The sequence below is a fragment of the Mustela nigripes genome, chromosome 3 (genome assembly GCF_022355385.1).
Source record: "Mustela nigripes isolate SB6536 chromosome 3, MUSNIG.SB6536, whole genome shotgun sequence".
NCBI classification, from domain to species: Eukaryota; Metazoa; Chordata; class Mammalia; order Carnivora; family Mustelidae; genus Mustela; species Mustela nigripes.
Window position 1 is genome coordinate 58,331,534 of NC_081559.1, and position 15,532 is coordinate 58,347,065.

The 15,532-nt window shown below is 35.9% G+C and overlaps 1 protein-coding gene across 1 annotated transcript in view; it reads right to left on the reverse strand.

Annotated features, from left to right (window-relative positions):
• FAP (fibroblast activation protein alpha) overlaps positions 1-15,532 on the reverse strand; it is a 72,645-nt gene that overhangs the window by 41,299 nt on the left and 15,814 nt on the right. The window contains exons 3-11 of the mRNA XM_059394080.1: positions 13,916-14,014; positions 12,874-12,968; positions 11,850-11,924; positions 10,290-10,342; positions 6,888-6,960; positions 6,089-6,209; positions 5,037-5,191; positions 2,917-3,020; positions 476-611 (exon numbers count right to left, since the gene is read on the reverse strand). Coding sequence (XP_059250063.1) covers positions 476-611; positions 2,917-3,020; positions 5,037-5,191; positions 6,089-6,209; positions 6,888-6,960; positions 10,290-10,342; positions 11,850-11,924; positions 12,874-12,968; positions 13,916-14,014 — 911 coding nt within the window. The remainder of the gene's footprint in view (positions 1-475; positions 612-2,916; positions 3,021-5,036; positions 5,192-6,088; positions 6,210-6,887; positions 6,961-10,289; positions 10,343-11,849; positions 11,925-12,873; positions 12,969-13,915; positions 14,015-15,532) is intronic.

Consider the following 15,532-nt stretch of genomic DNA (forward strand, 5'->3'; position numbering starts at 1 on the left):
TTTCTTTCTTTCTTTCTTTCTTTCTTTCTTTCTTTCTTTCTTTCTTTCTTTTTTCTTTCTTTCTTCCTTTCTTATAGAACACATCTATTTCTCTAAAAGGCCCATCTTATCTTTTCATCCTCCTTATTTTGGGTTTTTTGACTGCCAATTGTATCTTCTCAAAAGGACAGATTCCTATCCTAACTCAGAACCACATGCCTTATTTCTCCAGTGTTACATTGTTTCAGTTAGTGGTTTTCTCCATGCAGTATCAGTGCTAATGCTATCTAAGAAAACAAGGGTTATCTTACTTATTTAATTAAAACAATGGACTCTGAATAAAGAGGGTTTTGTTTGTTTGTTTGTTTTTTTCCAAAGGATCAAGGGTTGAATGAGGCAATTCTGGACTTATAATACAAAATATTAACTACAGATAAGTACACACTCATAACTTTCATCTTTGGAAATATACCTCTGTGGCTTTACTATAACCTACCTTTGGACAATCCCATGACTGCCAGTCATCCCTGAAGTCGCATATAGACAGAACCGAAACATTCTGGATTCTTTTTAGCCACTGCAAGCATATCCGTTCATCAGTAACCCATGTGAGCCAACTGAAATAATAGTCACTGCAAAAAAGCAAAACAGAGAGTCACAACCATAAACTAGTATCATGTCAAATAATTTAAGTCCTGTTTTCTAAGGATGTATTTTATTATAATGAAATATTTATTCCATAGATAAGGAAGGTAAAACTTTCCTTTCTCTACAGAGAAGGCTTAAATGTGCTTGCTGAATTGTTTTTTATAGTTTATTATTATTATTATTTTTAAGAGAGAGAGTGCAAGTGAGCCCAGGGCAGGTGTAGAGGCGGGGGGGAGGGGGGCGAGAATCGATGTGGGGCTCCTTATAGTTCATGACCTGAACCAACATTGAGAGTCAGATGCTTAACCTACTGAACCACTCAGGCACCCCATACTTGCTGACCTTTAAAGAATATCTATAAGATAGCTCATTCATCTAAATGGAATAATTTTATGCTTGAGTTTTTTCCTCATTTTTGGATTTTTACATCTTAAGAAAAATTTTAAGGGGTGCCTGGGTGGCTTAGTGGGTTAAGACTCTGCCTTTGGCTCAGGTCATGATCCCAGGGTGCTGGAATCGAGCCCCACATCGGGCTCTCTGTTCCGCAGGGAGCCTGCTTCCTCCTCTCTCTCTCTCTGCCTGCCTCTCTGCCTATTTGTGATCTCTGTCTGCCATGTAAATAAATAAAATCTTTAAAAAAATTTTTTAAGACATGAGGCCAAAGCCATTGGTCAACCTGGAGGGAAAAAGCATTAACCTGGTGATTTTTCACAGGTAAACTGAATTTTTCACTTTTTAACTCACTGAGAGAGAGCCAAGTATGATACGTGCCCGTATTTCTCTCCAGGCAGGTTTGTTTTGGAAGCTGAGTTTTAACTGTGACCGTGATCAGAAGTTGCAGTTCAGGTTTACTGTAATAATCAGAGATGATGTATACTCAGTAACTCAAATGATGTTTGGCATGTATTGGTGTCAGTGAATCGCAGCAATTGTTACTTGGCTTTGAGGATGAAGCCACAGATAGAGACCATCAATGTAAATAAACCACAGAATTTTGGACATTGATGTAAAAGAAATCCCAGAACTGGAAGGGTCTCTGGCTCAGATTCGGGTTTTACCTCCTACCAGTTATCCTATTTAAGGCTACTTACTTAACATATCTGTGCCTCTGTTTCTATATAAAATGGGAATAATAATATTACCAAATTTAAAGCTTGCTACAAAACTTGAGAGTGCTTAAGTTCTTGAGAATTCTGCCTGCTCCATGGGGAGTGCTGAGAAAAGTTTAGCTCTTACTATTAAATTGTTAGTATTTTACAGATGCCCCAACAAAGCCTCTTGCCTCCTTCTACAGTACGCCTTGTATCATTCCATTTGCCTCCTAAGGAGAATGACGCTTCAAAAGAAAAAAAAAAAAAAAAGATACATTGAATCAAGTTTTCATCAACTAGATTGGGGTAGGGGGAGTAATGGGTCATCCCACCAAAAATAAATAAATAAAGCCATTTTAAATTATCTGCAAGTGGATTCACCCCGGTAGGGCCCAGAAAAGGCCTCTGCTGAGGTTCTTTTCCCTGTTAGGGATCAATCGCTCGGTCCTGGCTGGACTCCCTCTTCATGGGGAAGCAGGAAAGAAGCCAAGCCGTGGCCTGCTAGGGTTTGGGAAGTGGTAAGGAGGCCCACCAGGCAGGGCGTAGGGAACCTCTTCTGTTTGTCCAGAATGACCACAGAAGATTCATGGAGGGCTGGGTCGTGGCTATAGCCAGGGATAATCAGCCGATACCTACATAAGGCACCATGCAGGGCAAGTGAGACCGCTTCAAGTCCCCTGTCTACCTATAGTTAACCCCAAACAGATAACTGGACAACCAGCTAATTACGGACAGACTGCATCCTAGTAAAAGAAAAAAAAAAAAGCTAATATTGGAGAGGGTTGACCTATCTTCTTTTGTTTGTCACACATATGTGGTCAAGCACAATCTGTAAACCCTGGGCAGAAGAGAGTAGACCAGAGTTCAGAGAAGCCATGCTGAGAACACACAGGAATTTTACTATTTGTCTACTGATTCCAAGTTTACATTCACACATCTGAGGGAAGTGTCACTCAGATTGATCACCATGATCATCTTTATATGTGTGAAAGAGGCTAATATTGTAAAATTGATTTAAGAGATGTATTTTTGATTTTTAATTAGGTTATGTTCTTAGGTTTGCATGCCAATTTTATTTATTTATTTTTGCTTAGAGTATACACATCATAAATTCACTAGAAAGGAAGTATAAATCCCAATTATGAAATTTCAGTGTTAAAATTCAGTGTAAGGTGGGAAGCAGTTGAGCTTACCATACCTTGACGCTATCATTGCTGGAACTGGCACTTCTCTGGGACCTATGTGCTCAGGATAAGTAGCATCGATAATAAATAACCGAACAACAGGATTTTTAGCTCCAGCCTGCCAAAAAATTGGAAATATACAAACTCATAAAATCCCAATGAGCACCAACATATTAAAGACACTTTAGGAATTTAAGCATATTTTTATAAGCTAATGATATTATGTATATTACTCTTGAAAATATTCTAATTATAACACGACCAGGAATCTCACTTCAATTTTATTTGCAGGGCCATTACAAATATTGAGTCAACCAGAGTGAAAAACACACATTTTAAGTGATTAATGAGGAAGCTTCGATTCATAGGGGAAAAAAATATTTTGGGTATGAAAATACAGTTCTATAATTGATATTCTCTTTTCTGAATTTCAAAACAGATATTTCCAATTATTATATTAGGATAAGTATAATAATCATTTCTCCATGTGCTAGAGGGAGCATAGAGGAAAGAAGTGTGTAAAGAATAAAAAATGAAAGATACTTTTTGCCTTGCACCCTATAATTTGGTCTAGGACAATCACCACTCAATCTGGTTACATTACTACTGCTATCATCTCCCCCAAATTAGGGAAATGTCACCTCCAAATAAAGTGCCCATGGAATTTGCACTTTTCTTGTTTTGTACTTTCTGTGCTATTATACACCCTAAATTTACATGACAGTGTAGTTCACACCCAGACAGCTTCTTAGAGTTCCTGTTATTTTAACACAGAAAAAGAGAGTATAATTGTTAAACAATTTAAGTCCACAAAGTTTAGGTTCACAGCCTTAAATGACTCCATGCTGGTTGGATTTATCTAAAGAACTGTCCAGGCCCTCCTCTGACCTGTCCAGGCCCTTCTGTGAACTGTTTCCTGATGAGGTTTTGCTGGGACTTTTGACTTCTTTCAAGTTGTCTCACTTCTCAGTCTAACGTCAGATGTTTCAACGACTTCAGTTTTCAAGGAAACATAAAAATTTGGGTCCCAACTTCTCTGCCAGTGTCAGTCAGGCCTCAGTTCCGGGTTCCTCCATGTCTTCCTGTTCCCTTCCACTGTTCTAAAGATCCAAGCTCTTTCAGATCTCGGGCCCCAAGTACCACACCTCTTGCTTCCCAATGTCTCCAGCATTCTCACTTTATAACCAGCTATTGAGAGGTCTTTTACCTAAACATGCATCTCCTATCCACTGCCTTTTCTCAAATGACTTTTAACATAAATTTTAGACCATCTGCTATTTCTGTCTCTTTTACTGAAACCACTTTGACTGGCATTGAAAACCACTTGTGCATATGCGCACCCATCCATCTTTGTCACATATAGGACCCACTGGATCCATCCAGAACAAAGCACTATTTTCTAAAGAACAAAGAACAAAGCACTATTTTCTAAAATCACTTCCACTCCCTGTGAGAGAGGAGGATTTATGATTTGATCGCTTTCAGATTTATTGTCAAAATCAGATCGGCGTATGGTGCTTCTCCCCTGTGACCTTGCTGTTTTCTCACTACAGGCATGGGAGACCTCTCTTCAGACATGGGACTGAGTGAAAAGTGTGTACACTGAGAGTTCTAGAATTATTATACAAGAAATCTCGGGTTCACTCCATGTCTAATTTCCTCAAGAAGAACGTAGGTTTACAAACTTAACCTACCTTGTATGTCCAGAAATGATCATAACTCATGCCCACTTCTACCTGACAGGAACATCAAGTTCACCACTTGTATTTTCCATTCTAGTTTGCATTTCCATGAGAATTCAAGAGGGAATTGCAAAACAGAACTTTACCCTGAATTTGGAGCATGAAATATGAAAAATTAAAATTAAGTTAAGCTTGTTTTTCCTCCATAATCTAGACCATATGTTTTTCAAAGATTCTGCGATGGATTTTGCAAAGACTCCTTCATCCAGCACAACCAGATGTCCAAAGCAACAGATGTCCACATAAATAATAGAGCACAGTACAATGTTTGCCTTACAATGCACAAGGATAAGAAGCTCTCCAAACTTGTTGATCCCACCTCTATTCATGGTATTGGTTGCTCATTTTGACACGGGAGAAATGGAAGCATCTGATAAAAGTACTCAACATACCTTTGGGTATGGAATATTTATTGTTCTAGGATATTGTTCATCACCATAATAGGAATAGGCAATAACTGGTATCTCTGTATCATTAAATTCTGCATATGCCAAAAATTTTCCATTAGGAGACCACCAGAGAGCATATTTTGTAGCAAGCATTTCCTCTGAAAGATAAATACAAGCATGTTAATTACAGCTATACCTTACTCTTAAGATCACTGTAAATGCTCCAAAGTACATTGTATTAGCCATTTATTGACTGAAATAAATTATTTAATGTGTATGTGATATATGCTAAAATTTGGTTATTAGAAAGGACAATCTGAGTTTAAAGAAATAGTTTAACTTTGCATTTCGTATCAAATATCAACCAGTCTTCTTAGGAATTGATATTAAATCAGAAATATAATTACTTAAGTAAAGTAATTAAACATTTCAACAATAAATAATTTTTCCTTTGAGGGCAGCTTCTAGTTTTTGTAGTCACCTAAAGTAGCACAAAAAAGGGGAACAGTAATTATACTACAAAGTGACATAAATGTTGGAAGTTGACTTTTTCTCCTAGGAATATTTTAAAAAACAACAACAGTTTGGTTATATATTTTTTAATAAAGGCAAGGACTATGAGACCTTTTAACATCTAAGTAAGTCTTGGATCTTACATGACCTGGAAAGAGGACAAAATTCACGAAAGCATCAAAAACTAGGAATACTTCCCTGCAAAATTACGTAGACTGCTGTTTCATTTTGGAAGAAGGCTTATTTCTCAAGAAAAAAGAAACCTGAAGAAATGTGTTAACATAGCATCTAAAGACCATATACTTCTTGAAATATAAATTATTACTACCACTTTATAACATTTATGAAAATTAACTCTTCCAGGCCGATTATTAGATTTTGCTTTTTCAGAACAGGCACACCCTGTTCCTAACTTGATAATCATTTCAGAAATGATTCCATTCATCTCAGTAACATACTACTCATCTCCATTTTATTAAATATATGCAATTATTTTCAATTAAAAGCCTAAAATAACAACACTAAAAAAGAATACGGCTTACCTTCATACACCCAGTCTGGGATTCCATTGAATATTTTATTTTCTTTTCCATTATATGTTACTTGAAAAGGTGGGTCTTCTGGTCTTTGTTTCAAATAGATATTGTTTTGATAGACATATGCCTAGAAGTGGTAGTAAGTTAGTTAATAAGGAGAATTCCATAGGAAATACAATGAAATCTGTAACTTTTTATATTAACTATTTACTTAATACCTGCAAAATGAGTGGTAATCCAGACGCAAAAAAGACTCACAACTAAAGTATTGCCTTAATAGGTCAGAAAACCAACCGACTCACGTTAACGTCAATTATGATCTTTAAAGTCTATATGAAATAAAGCATTAAGTCTATTATTGTATTCGTTGTTTTATTACCCAAATAAGTAATTGTGTATATTAACAGAAAGTCAAATAAATCTTTGAATATTAATAGCTAGCCAGATCTAATCTTTATTTAGAGTCCTTAAATAAGAGCTTGGACAAAATTTCATGTTGTCTGAAGCTAGTCTGGGAAACTTGTGAAAACCATATTTTTCCTCAGCTTTCTGGCACAACGCATTCTGGCTGAGTATGAGGATAAAGTTTTTGACTGCGATATTTAAAGAAGTCTATCCATGAGCTTGAGATTTTGCGGAATTCTCAGATGAGTTTCAATTTATCAAAACTCTTCCCATTTTTAACCACTAAAATAGTCATGAAATTTTTTTTTTCCTTTCAGGCAGGGAAATTTAACAAAGGCCAAAATCAAATGGCTCCTCTTTTATTTAAATGATTAAACACTTCTATAATTTAAACACTTACTAATTTACTCCCAACAGGCGACCAGCATAAATACTGAATTGGACGAGGAAGCTCATTTCTTCTTATAAAAGCTCTAGAAGGGGTAAAAAAACATAAGAAAGAAAGAAAAAATAATAATAAATCTTGCTGTTCAATGAAAAAAAAAACTTTGTAAACAGAAAAAAAATAAATAATAACAATGAAGGATCATCCTCTGCTTCTTCAAACCTAACAGAAAGACTGTGGTAACAGTCTTGTTGGTACTAGACACATTGAGTACTAGTTGGGGTTCTTTACTAGTAACTTAGGTCACCTCACTTCTCTGGGTCTCAGTTTTCTGATCTTTATAGTGAAGTGAATTAAAGATTTATTAAAGATTTATAGGCTGTGAAAGTGGGACTTTCTCTAGACATTATCTGATAGAACCCCTTTGTTTTATAAAAAAGGAACGTGAGGTTAGAGAGATATGACTTTTTGAAATCACGTGTCTGGTTCTCGGCAGACCTCTACCTAAACACAAGTCTCTTAACCCTCAGGATGGTAAAATTTGTACACATCAGGCTGAGATGGTCGATGAAGTGCCTTCCAGCTCTCAAATGCTATAATTGTGCTGAAGTTTAATATGTACTCTTCCACATTCTCATTTACAACCCCCATCTCTGTGAATGCATATGCATTTCAAATTTTTGAAAATAAGATGCCATTTGACAATCTCCCCAGGGATCTGACTTGAAATCAGAAAAGGAAAGGAACATCTGATCTCAAGCTAAACTGAAAAACAGATCATACACTGGGCAGTATGCCTTAAGCTTGCAAAGTTCTCCACCCATGGGGAAATTTCAAATATCTTATTGGCCCCAAATCTCACTTTGATGTCTAGAATCACCCTGCAAATACTCAATTGACTAACTTGCACTGAGGAGACTTTGTGGTTCTTCAACAAGAACGTGTTCAGATTTTTACAAGTGCTAAAGACTCATAGGATGCCATGCTTCAGTTTTGACTATTATCTTGTTGAAGATTGCATCAATGTTTTTGTTAAGAATGCTTTCATAGAGACACAAAACCATATATAAATAGAGGAACCTGAAGAAAGACTCTTCAGCCTCCCCCTCCAAAAACTAACTTCAACCGGATTTAACATATGCCTGACATTTCTACTTTTTTTGTTCTTTTAAAGTTTGGACACCTGTGACTTTGAAGTAACTTCTTTGGTCATGAAGCCTGAGGCCTAAGAAACTGTGAGGGAAAATGGGTAGGTCATTTCCGATGGCAAAAAAGAGTAATGTCCATGGAAGAAGAGACCTTTGGTGCTGCAGCGAGAATCCTGACTGCCAGAGGGCAGTTGACAAGCAGCAGAAGAAAGGGCCAGAATCTATTAAAAGACATAGGGCATAGGCAAAGGAATGATCCAGAAAAGAAGACAGTCTTCACCTGGTTACAGTTCTGTGTCAAGCCAGGGTTCATGCTACCTTTGACATTGTAATAGTGTCTTAGGTTTCTATATGCTGTGGCATCGTCTATGTAAGAATGCAGCCAGAGCCAAGCTGAAAAATCTGAGCACACAGTATCTTCATGACTGTCATGTCACCGCAGCTGCCATTTTCTGTTTTCTAAATAACTAACGCTATGAGAGAAAGTGGAGGAGGCTGCTTACAAAGGCTGTCATCTTCTTAGTACTCCTTCCTATGCTTGAAACCAGAAGCATCTTTACTTGCTCTGTGGTAGATTTTTATAGACTCTTCAGAGGCACATACAAAACTTGGAATTAGTGCTTTGTGGTCTTGCCTTGAATCTCAGCATATTTGTCATCTGTCACTTCCTAAATTATGCTATATTTACCTGACTAAAAAAAAAAAAAAGTCTGGAAAATTAGATAGTTGTGCAGAAAAGAGAGAAAGAAGGAAAAGAAAGAAAGAAAGAGAAAAGAAAGAAGGAAAGCTAAATATTTAAAATGATTCTGGGCCATAAAGCTTATACAAGCCATAATTAAAATATTAGTATTGTCATCTTCTTTTGGAACTGTTTAATTTGTTGAACCTCAGCATAGATAGGACATGGAGAATTTCAAAATAACTAAAAGAAATAAAAGGAAAGGTTTAAAGCCTCAAGAAATTGTGCTGATCTAAGACTGAGGTTTTTACTTCACTAGTTTCAAGTTTTCTTGAAATTGGGCTCAGTGCCTTAAGTTCATGTGTGTCTCTCCCACATATGCTTTTCACTTAGTAGGTTCAACAAATACTTTTTGAATTTGGTGATGATGTGGATACAGACAAGAGAAAGACTCAGAGTCCATTAAATGACTTCAGATTCTACTTTATGCAGCAGTTCCTATTTTTTCATTTGACCGTTTAAGGTCAGAGTTATTCCTTTCTGAACATTTAAAACAAGTAGAATTTTTTTTTCTATTTTTCTACGCTTGCTGGACAAAAGAGGAAATAGACCATAAAACTTTTCAATACTTCTTCAAGCCATATAATTATTTTTCCCTTTTATATAACGGCAATAGGATATCACATTAAGATGAATAACTAAACCTATTCATTGTCCATACTTAGAGTGATTTTTCTAAAGTGTAAATCTGATCATGTCATTTCCCATTTAAAACTCTTCAGTGATTCCCTATTGTCATTAGAACAACATCTAAACTCTTCTTAATGGTTTCCTCATTATTATTTGGCCCCTGCTTCCTGGACCCAGCTCCTTCCTAACCTTAAAACCACCTCTCACTAGTCAGCATGCCCTTCTTCAATTTCAACTGAACTGACCTACTTTGAGTTTCTGGAACGCTCTCATTCTCTCCCTTCCCTTTGGGTCTTTACACGTTATTCCTTCTGCCAGGAATTCTTTCCCTAGGTCTTTTGCCTACCTACTCAGTCCTTTATTGTTTTTTTCTTTTAAGTTGCAAATATTTCAAATAAGCATTACAAATAAATAAAGAAAATAATATAAGTAGATGACAACTTATCTACAACCTAAATTTAAGAAATATTTACATTTTGCAATTTTAAAAACAATTAATTGTACAACAATTAAGGGATTATGTGTTTAGGCACAACTATTGCATATCCTTTCGTTCTGCTTCCTTCCAATGAAGTAGCTACTCTCCAGAAAGTAATGTATCATTCCCATGCCTGTTTGTACTTTGAGCACATACATTTACTTTCATTAATGGGAGTTCTGAAGTAGGGAAAATAAAACTGCGTTGTGTGTACAAATATAAAATATTAGTCAAATAAAAATAGGTAAATATTCCATAACGATATTTCTTAAGTTGTATGGGTACACACATACTGTAAAGAAGTAAGAAACTGAGATCAGTAACAAGATAATGTTGTCTTAATTTCAAATCAGAACTTAGGTTGAAAACTATAATAGATGTAAGTAGTATGAATAAATAGACATGAAATCATGAAATTTTACCCATGATTGAGGTCATAGATGTGATATGTTGCTGTATAAGAGTATCGCCAAAGCTGTCAGAGAGAAGAGATATGAAAACAAATGACAATTCTTAAAAAGCTTATCTTAGTAATGTATCATCACAAATCACTCAACTCAAGAATCGAAATTATAAGATGACAATTTTCACAAGGCACCAGGAAGGATATGTTTCAATTCCAAAAGAGTCTTCATTTAAAGAGTTTTACTGTGGACTTTTGTGCTGTTTGTCTAAGTTCCAAAACTAATCTCAGCAGTGATTCAACCCTCACTCCATAAAAAGCATATCCGAAGACATTTCTTAATATAAAAAGCTTTTCTTTGACACACTGTCTCCTAAGAATTTTCCCTTTATGCTTTACCTTGATTGAAGTGAAACCTCTATGATCTCCATGGCCATAAGGACTACCCTACACTTGTGTTCATTACAATGATAACCTCTAAAATTAAGTAAAGAATTTCATTCAACACAGAGTTTTGTTACAAAATGTTTGCCTTGTTCAAATATAATACTTTTAAAAAATAATAGAAATTGAAAAATAAAGAGAAGATATGTAGTTTATAATTCCTCCTAAAAAAAAAAAAAACCAACCTACTCTTTTTCTCATGAAGTATATTTGTCCTGTGGTTAGTGAATAATACAAGTATTATTTTGGATTTTGCTTCTTAAAAGAGCTTTCAAACTCTTGGCAAAGAAATTCCAACTGGTTGAAACGTGTCTTTCTAAAGATTGTTAGTGATCAGGACCTGGTTCATTGGAAAATAATCAGCAGACAGAACAGCTGGGGAGAGGAAAGTTTAACTATTCATTCTGTATATTAAGAGAGTTTTACATCTCACAATGGATATGAAAAATGGCAGTTCACCTATCTAAAAGTAATGACTTTGTCTATCTGAAAGTAATTACTAGAAGTTTAATTTGATAATAAATTCTTTTGCTTTCTTGCAAAAAAATAATTATCTTGATGTTGCATAATTAGAAAAAATAAGATAATTAACTTCCTTCTATAATTTCATTCAGGAACAAGAAATTAAATAAGGGTAAATGGTTATGGTTTAGTGGGATACTCCTACTCCAGGCTTTTGACCAGAGATTTAAACCCTGGTCTACCACTGCTTGTATATTATCTTATTTGAGGTAGTGAGTTAAATAAGCTACACCTTGATTTTCCCATTTTCAATAATAATAAATTTTCACAAGATCAAAATGTGTGAGAATTAACTAATGATTTATGGAATCAAATAGATTTAGAAATACAAGTATAATTCTCCCATTTCTGACAATAACAGTGCCCCAAAATGCAGCACACCCCCACCCCACAGGGATGTAGTTTCTATTACTGGATAATAGCCAGATAAGTACACCAAATTCTGAATATTTGTATATGCTTCAGTTATGTTTTGGGGACTCATCGAGAATCCACATTAACTTCTTGAATATTTAGATATAAAAATGTACTCTTACTTCCTCTCACTTTTATAAGCCAAACTGTGGATTAGTAAGAGATATAGACATATATACCCAAATTAAATAGTCCATACCTTTGAATAATCACTTTCTAGATATGCAAATTGCCGATCAGGTGATAAGCCATAATTTGAAGCATTCACACTTTTCTGAAATTATAAAGAAGTTGATTAGAATACAGAAAAGAAAAATACCCAGACCCATGTAAATGTGTATTTTTAAAAGGATATCATATAACTGATATACTCCTACGTACATATGCTTTCAATGTGTTTTTAAAAACGTTTACATGGTACTTACTGTATACAAAGACATTTATTGAACACTATGGGAGGACGATGTGAGAAATAGGACATACTCTGTGATTTCTAGACGCTTAAGATGTTAAACTTGAAAATAAGTAATGTATTGCAAATTAGAAAGTTCTGTTAAAGAGATACAAATACAGCATTGCAAAAGTATTAAAAAAAGAAGCATTTAAATCCAAATGAGAGGACTATTGATTGCACAGAGGAGGACAGTATCCTCTGAGCTTGATTTTAAAACATTAGCAGGCTTCTGAGGGTGGAGAAAGCAGGAGGTTTGAGAGCCGAGGGGAGAGAATAGCATGCACCTACATTTCCTCACTCCTGTTTATTGAGCACGTAATCCTTGTTAGGCACCATCCTACCACATTCTAATGTTACATCACTTACCTCTTACAGTAACCCAGAGAGGGATTATTCTTCCTACTCTTTAGAGAGAGAAAAATGAGACACACCGTGGCTGGTATAGTGAGGAATCTTACGTAATTTCCCATAACTAAGGAATTAAAAGAACCCGGATGGGAGCCTTGGTTTGGCTCTTGTAAGGACTAAATTCTTGACACTTGTTTCTTGCTACACTTTTTCCACAGAGAAATAAAGATGCTAGGTGATTGAGAGGAGGCAAGGGCAGTTGTCTAGTGTGACTAGAAGAAGAGAATTTGAGAATTTAGTGGGAGATGGAGCCGAGAAGGCAGGTTGGGTCCAGATCAAGTGGTGAGAATTGGGACTCTGGTTTTTGATCAGTGAAGAGATGGCAAAGTTTTTGTGGAGGAAGGAGTTGTTGGATACATACCATGGTGGCATTACTCAAAATGGTATATGATTCTCCTGTTTCAATATTGTAATATATTATCTCATTATCTGTAGACTGATGAAGATATTCTTGTCCTTTAAGCAAGAAGGAAAACAAACTTGAAATGATCTTCTTATTAAGTAAGAAATACATTTACAAGAAAGAGAAACCTCTCTTATTTCACAGATTTACTTTGTTTTTCTTCCCTGTCCAGGGCATTGCTTTGTCAGATTTAAAATAATAAGTTGACAGTGGAAGGGAGGAAGGAATGCTCTTTTCTATTCTCCACAAAAATGTCATGTTTACCAGTAGCTGCCCTGTTATGACCAGCCCAGGGTGCTTGGGAATAAAATTTTCTCTGTGTGACAGAGAAGACAAACTAGTTTAAAATGATATGTTTGTTTTGCAACAACAAAAAATACAGTACATTTGGACTGTGTTTGATTTAGTTTAAAACCCTTTTGATGTGCATTTTATTTCCTGAAGAGAAAAATTAAAATATTCAAATTTGTTTAGTTGTACTTAGATATAAACTACAATGTCATGAACAACTTAGTCGACCTTACCGTTTGTTTGATTAGACTTATTTGACAATATCTTATTTTGGAAGCTTATATGAAAATATCAATGTTACGGCCCGGGAAAGATTTTTTTGTCGGGGTGGGATTTGTCCATTTCTCAGATTATCCAGATTGACAATGGAAGTTCTCTTTTGGTAAAATTCTTATGACCTCTCCTAAATAGGTGCATGTCTCCCATTCTGAAGAACAATGCAACACGCTCTGATCATTCTAGCAATGCACTCTCAACTCCTACTTTCTTGCTGAAACTCCAGCTGGCATCCCTACTATTGGGTAAATGCAGTCCAAGTGGTTCTGTCAAAGGTGTTTGGTGGCCATTTGACCTATCTAAGTAACTGCTCTTTCTTTAAATTTCAACTGATGTAGCTTCGGTTACCATAGAGATGTGTTGGCACTAAAAATAAAAACAAAAACACATATTTTTTTTTAAACCCCCAAAGGTAAATAAGTAATTCACTTACCTGAAATCCAGTTTGGAAAAAATGTTTTATAGGTAAATGTCCCATTTAAAATATCTTTCAGTGTGAGTGCTCTTGTTGTACTTCCTTCAGAGTCGTGAACTTTGGGAGAAACGGAAACATAATTACAAAAAAGATGATTAATAACTTATATAAATCCTGAGTCTGACTCTCATTTGTTCTGTCTTATATAATGAAAAGCCTGTCTGGGCACCTGGAGGGCTCAGTGGGTTGAACTACTGACCCTTGGTTTCGGCTCAGGTCATGATTTCAGAGTTGTGAGATCAAACACCAAGTGGGGCTCTATGTTGAGTGTGAAACCTGCATAAGTTTCTTTCTGCCCCTCCCCCTCCTGCTTGAGGAGAGCATGCCTCTCTCTCTCTCAAAAAAAAAAAAAAAAAAAAAAAAGAGAGAGAGAGAGAGAGAGACAGAGAGAAAAGAGAAAAAGAAAAGAAAATATTTGCCATTGGTAAATCACTGTGTTTGATTTAGTTTAAAACCCTTTTGATGTGCATTTTATTTCCTGAAGAGAAAAATTAAAATATTCAGGGACAGTGGTGCAATGCTGCAATCCCAATTGCAATGTTAATCCCAATTGCAATGTTGGGATTGCAGACTAGCCTAAAAACCCAGTCTTTTAAGCAGTTCATTGTATTTTGTCATAGATGCCTGGCTTGGATTACTACCGATTTATCAACAACATATTTTAGCATATCCTTCAGTCAGAAGCGATCAGCCCAAATCTGTACCTCCAGACATCTCAAGAGAGGAAGCATGAATGAACCTAGATAACTTCTTATCCTGACTGGGATTTTTATAAAAAGAAAGTGGGCCAGAAAACAACAACAACAACAACACAAAACAGAAAAGCCACATCATCTATACAGATGATCTTAAAGATTCTAGAAGTAGAGGTTTGCCATATAAAACCCCACCTAAGGTAGCTCAGAAACCACAAGCCAATTTCACCTATATTTGAATCTTCCAAAACAATTGTGTTTTTCAAACATGACTCTATTCTCAGAACACATTCATTACAGAGCTCCTAAACAGTCAGATACACCAGATGGATAGTATGGTAACCAACTTCCAGTCCTCCTTCACACCCATATTGCCATTCTCCATCCCTCCCACCCCACCCCTTCTCTAGGCCATCACTTACAGAACCAAAACTTAGAAAAATGTCCTATACCTTGAATAGCTTTTGTGAATCTGGTATTTGCCCATGCAAAAATAAAACTGTCGAAGATGAGAGCTGTAACTTCATCCTCCTGTTAAACTCTCTCACAGCTTTCCCTAACTCTTGGAATAAAGACCAAAAATGTTTGTCCAAACGGTAGACCCTAGCTGGTTTGGGATGGCCCTCCTGTCCTTTCTTGACTCTCTCTCTCATTTCTTTTTAGAGTCCAAACAGACTGGGTTTTCTGTTCTTCAGATCCTCGTTTCTTTCTCCAGGGCTTCTTTTCCTTTTTTCCATGTTCTCCCCTCTCATTGCTTCTATTCAGGCTCTAATGTTTAATATAAGGTCACTTCTCTGGGAAACTCCTTCTGACCCCCTGGTTTAGATCTGCTTCCCTTGTTATACTTTACCACAGATCATGTTCTTTTTTTTTTTTTTTT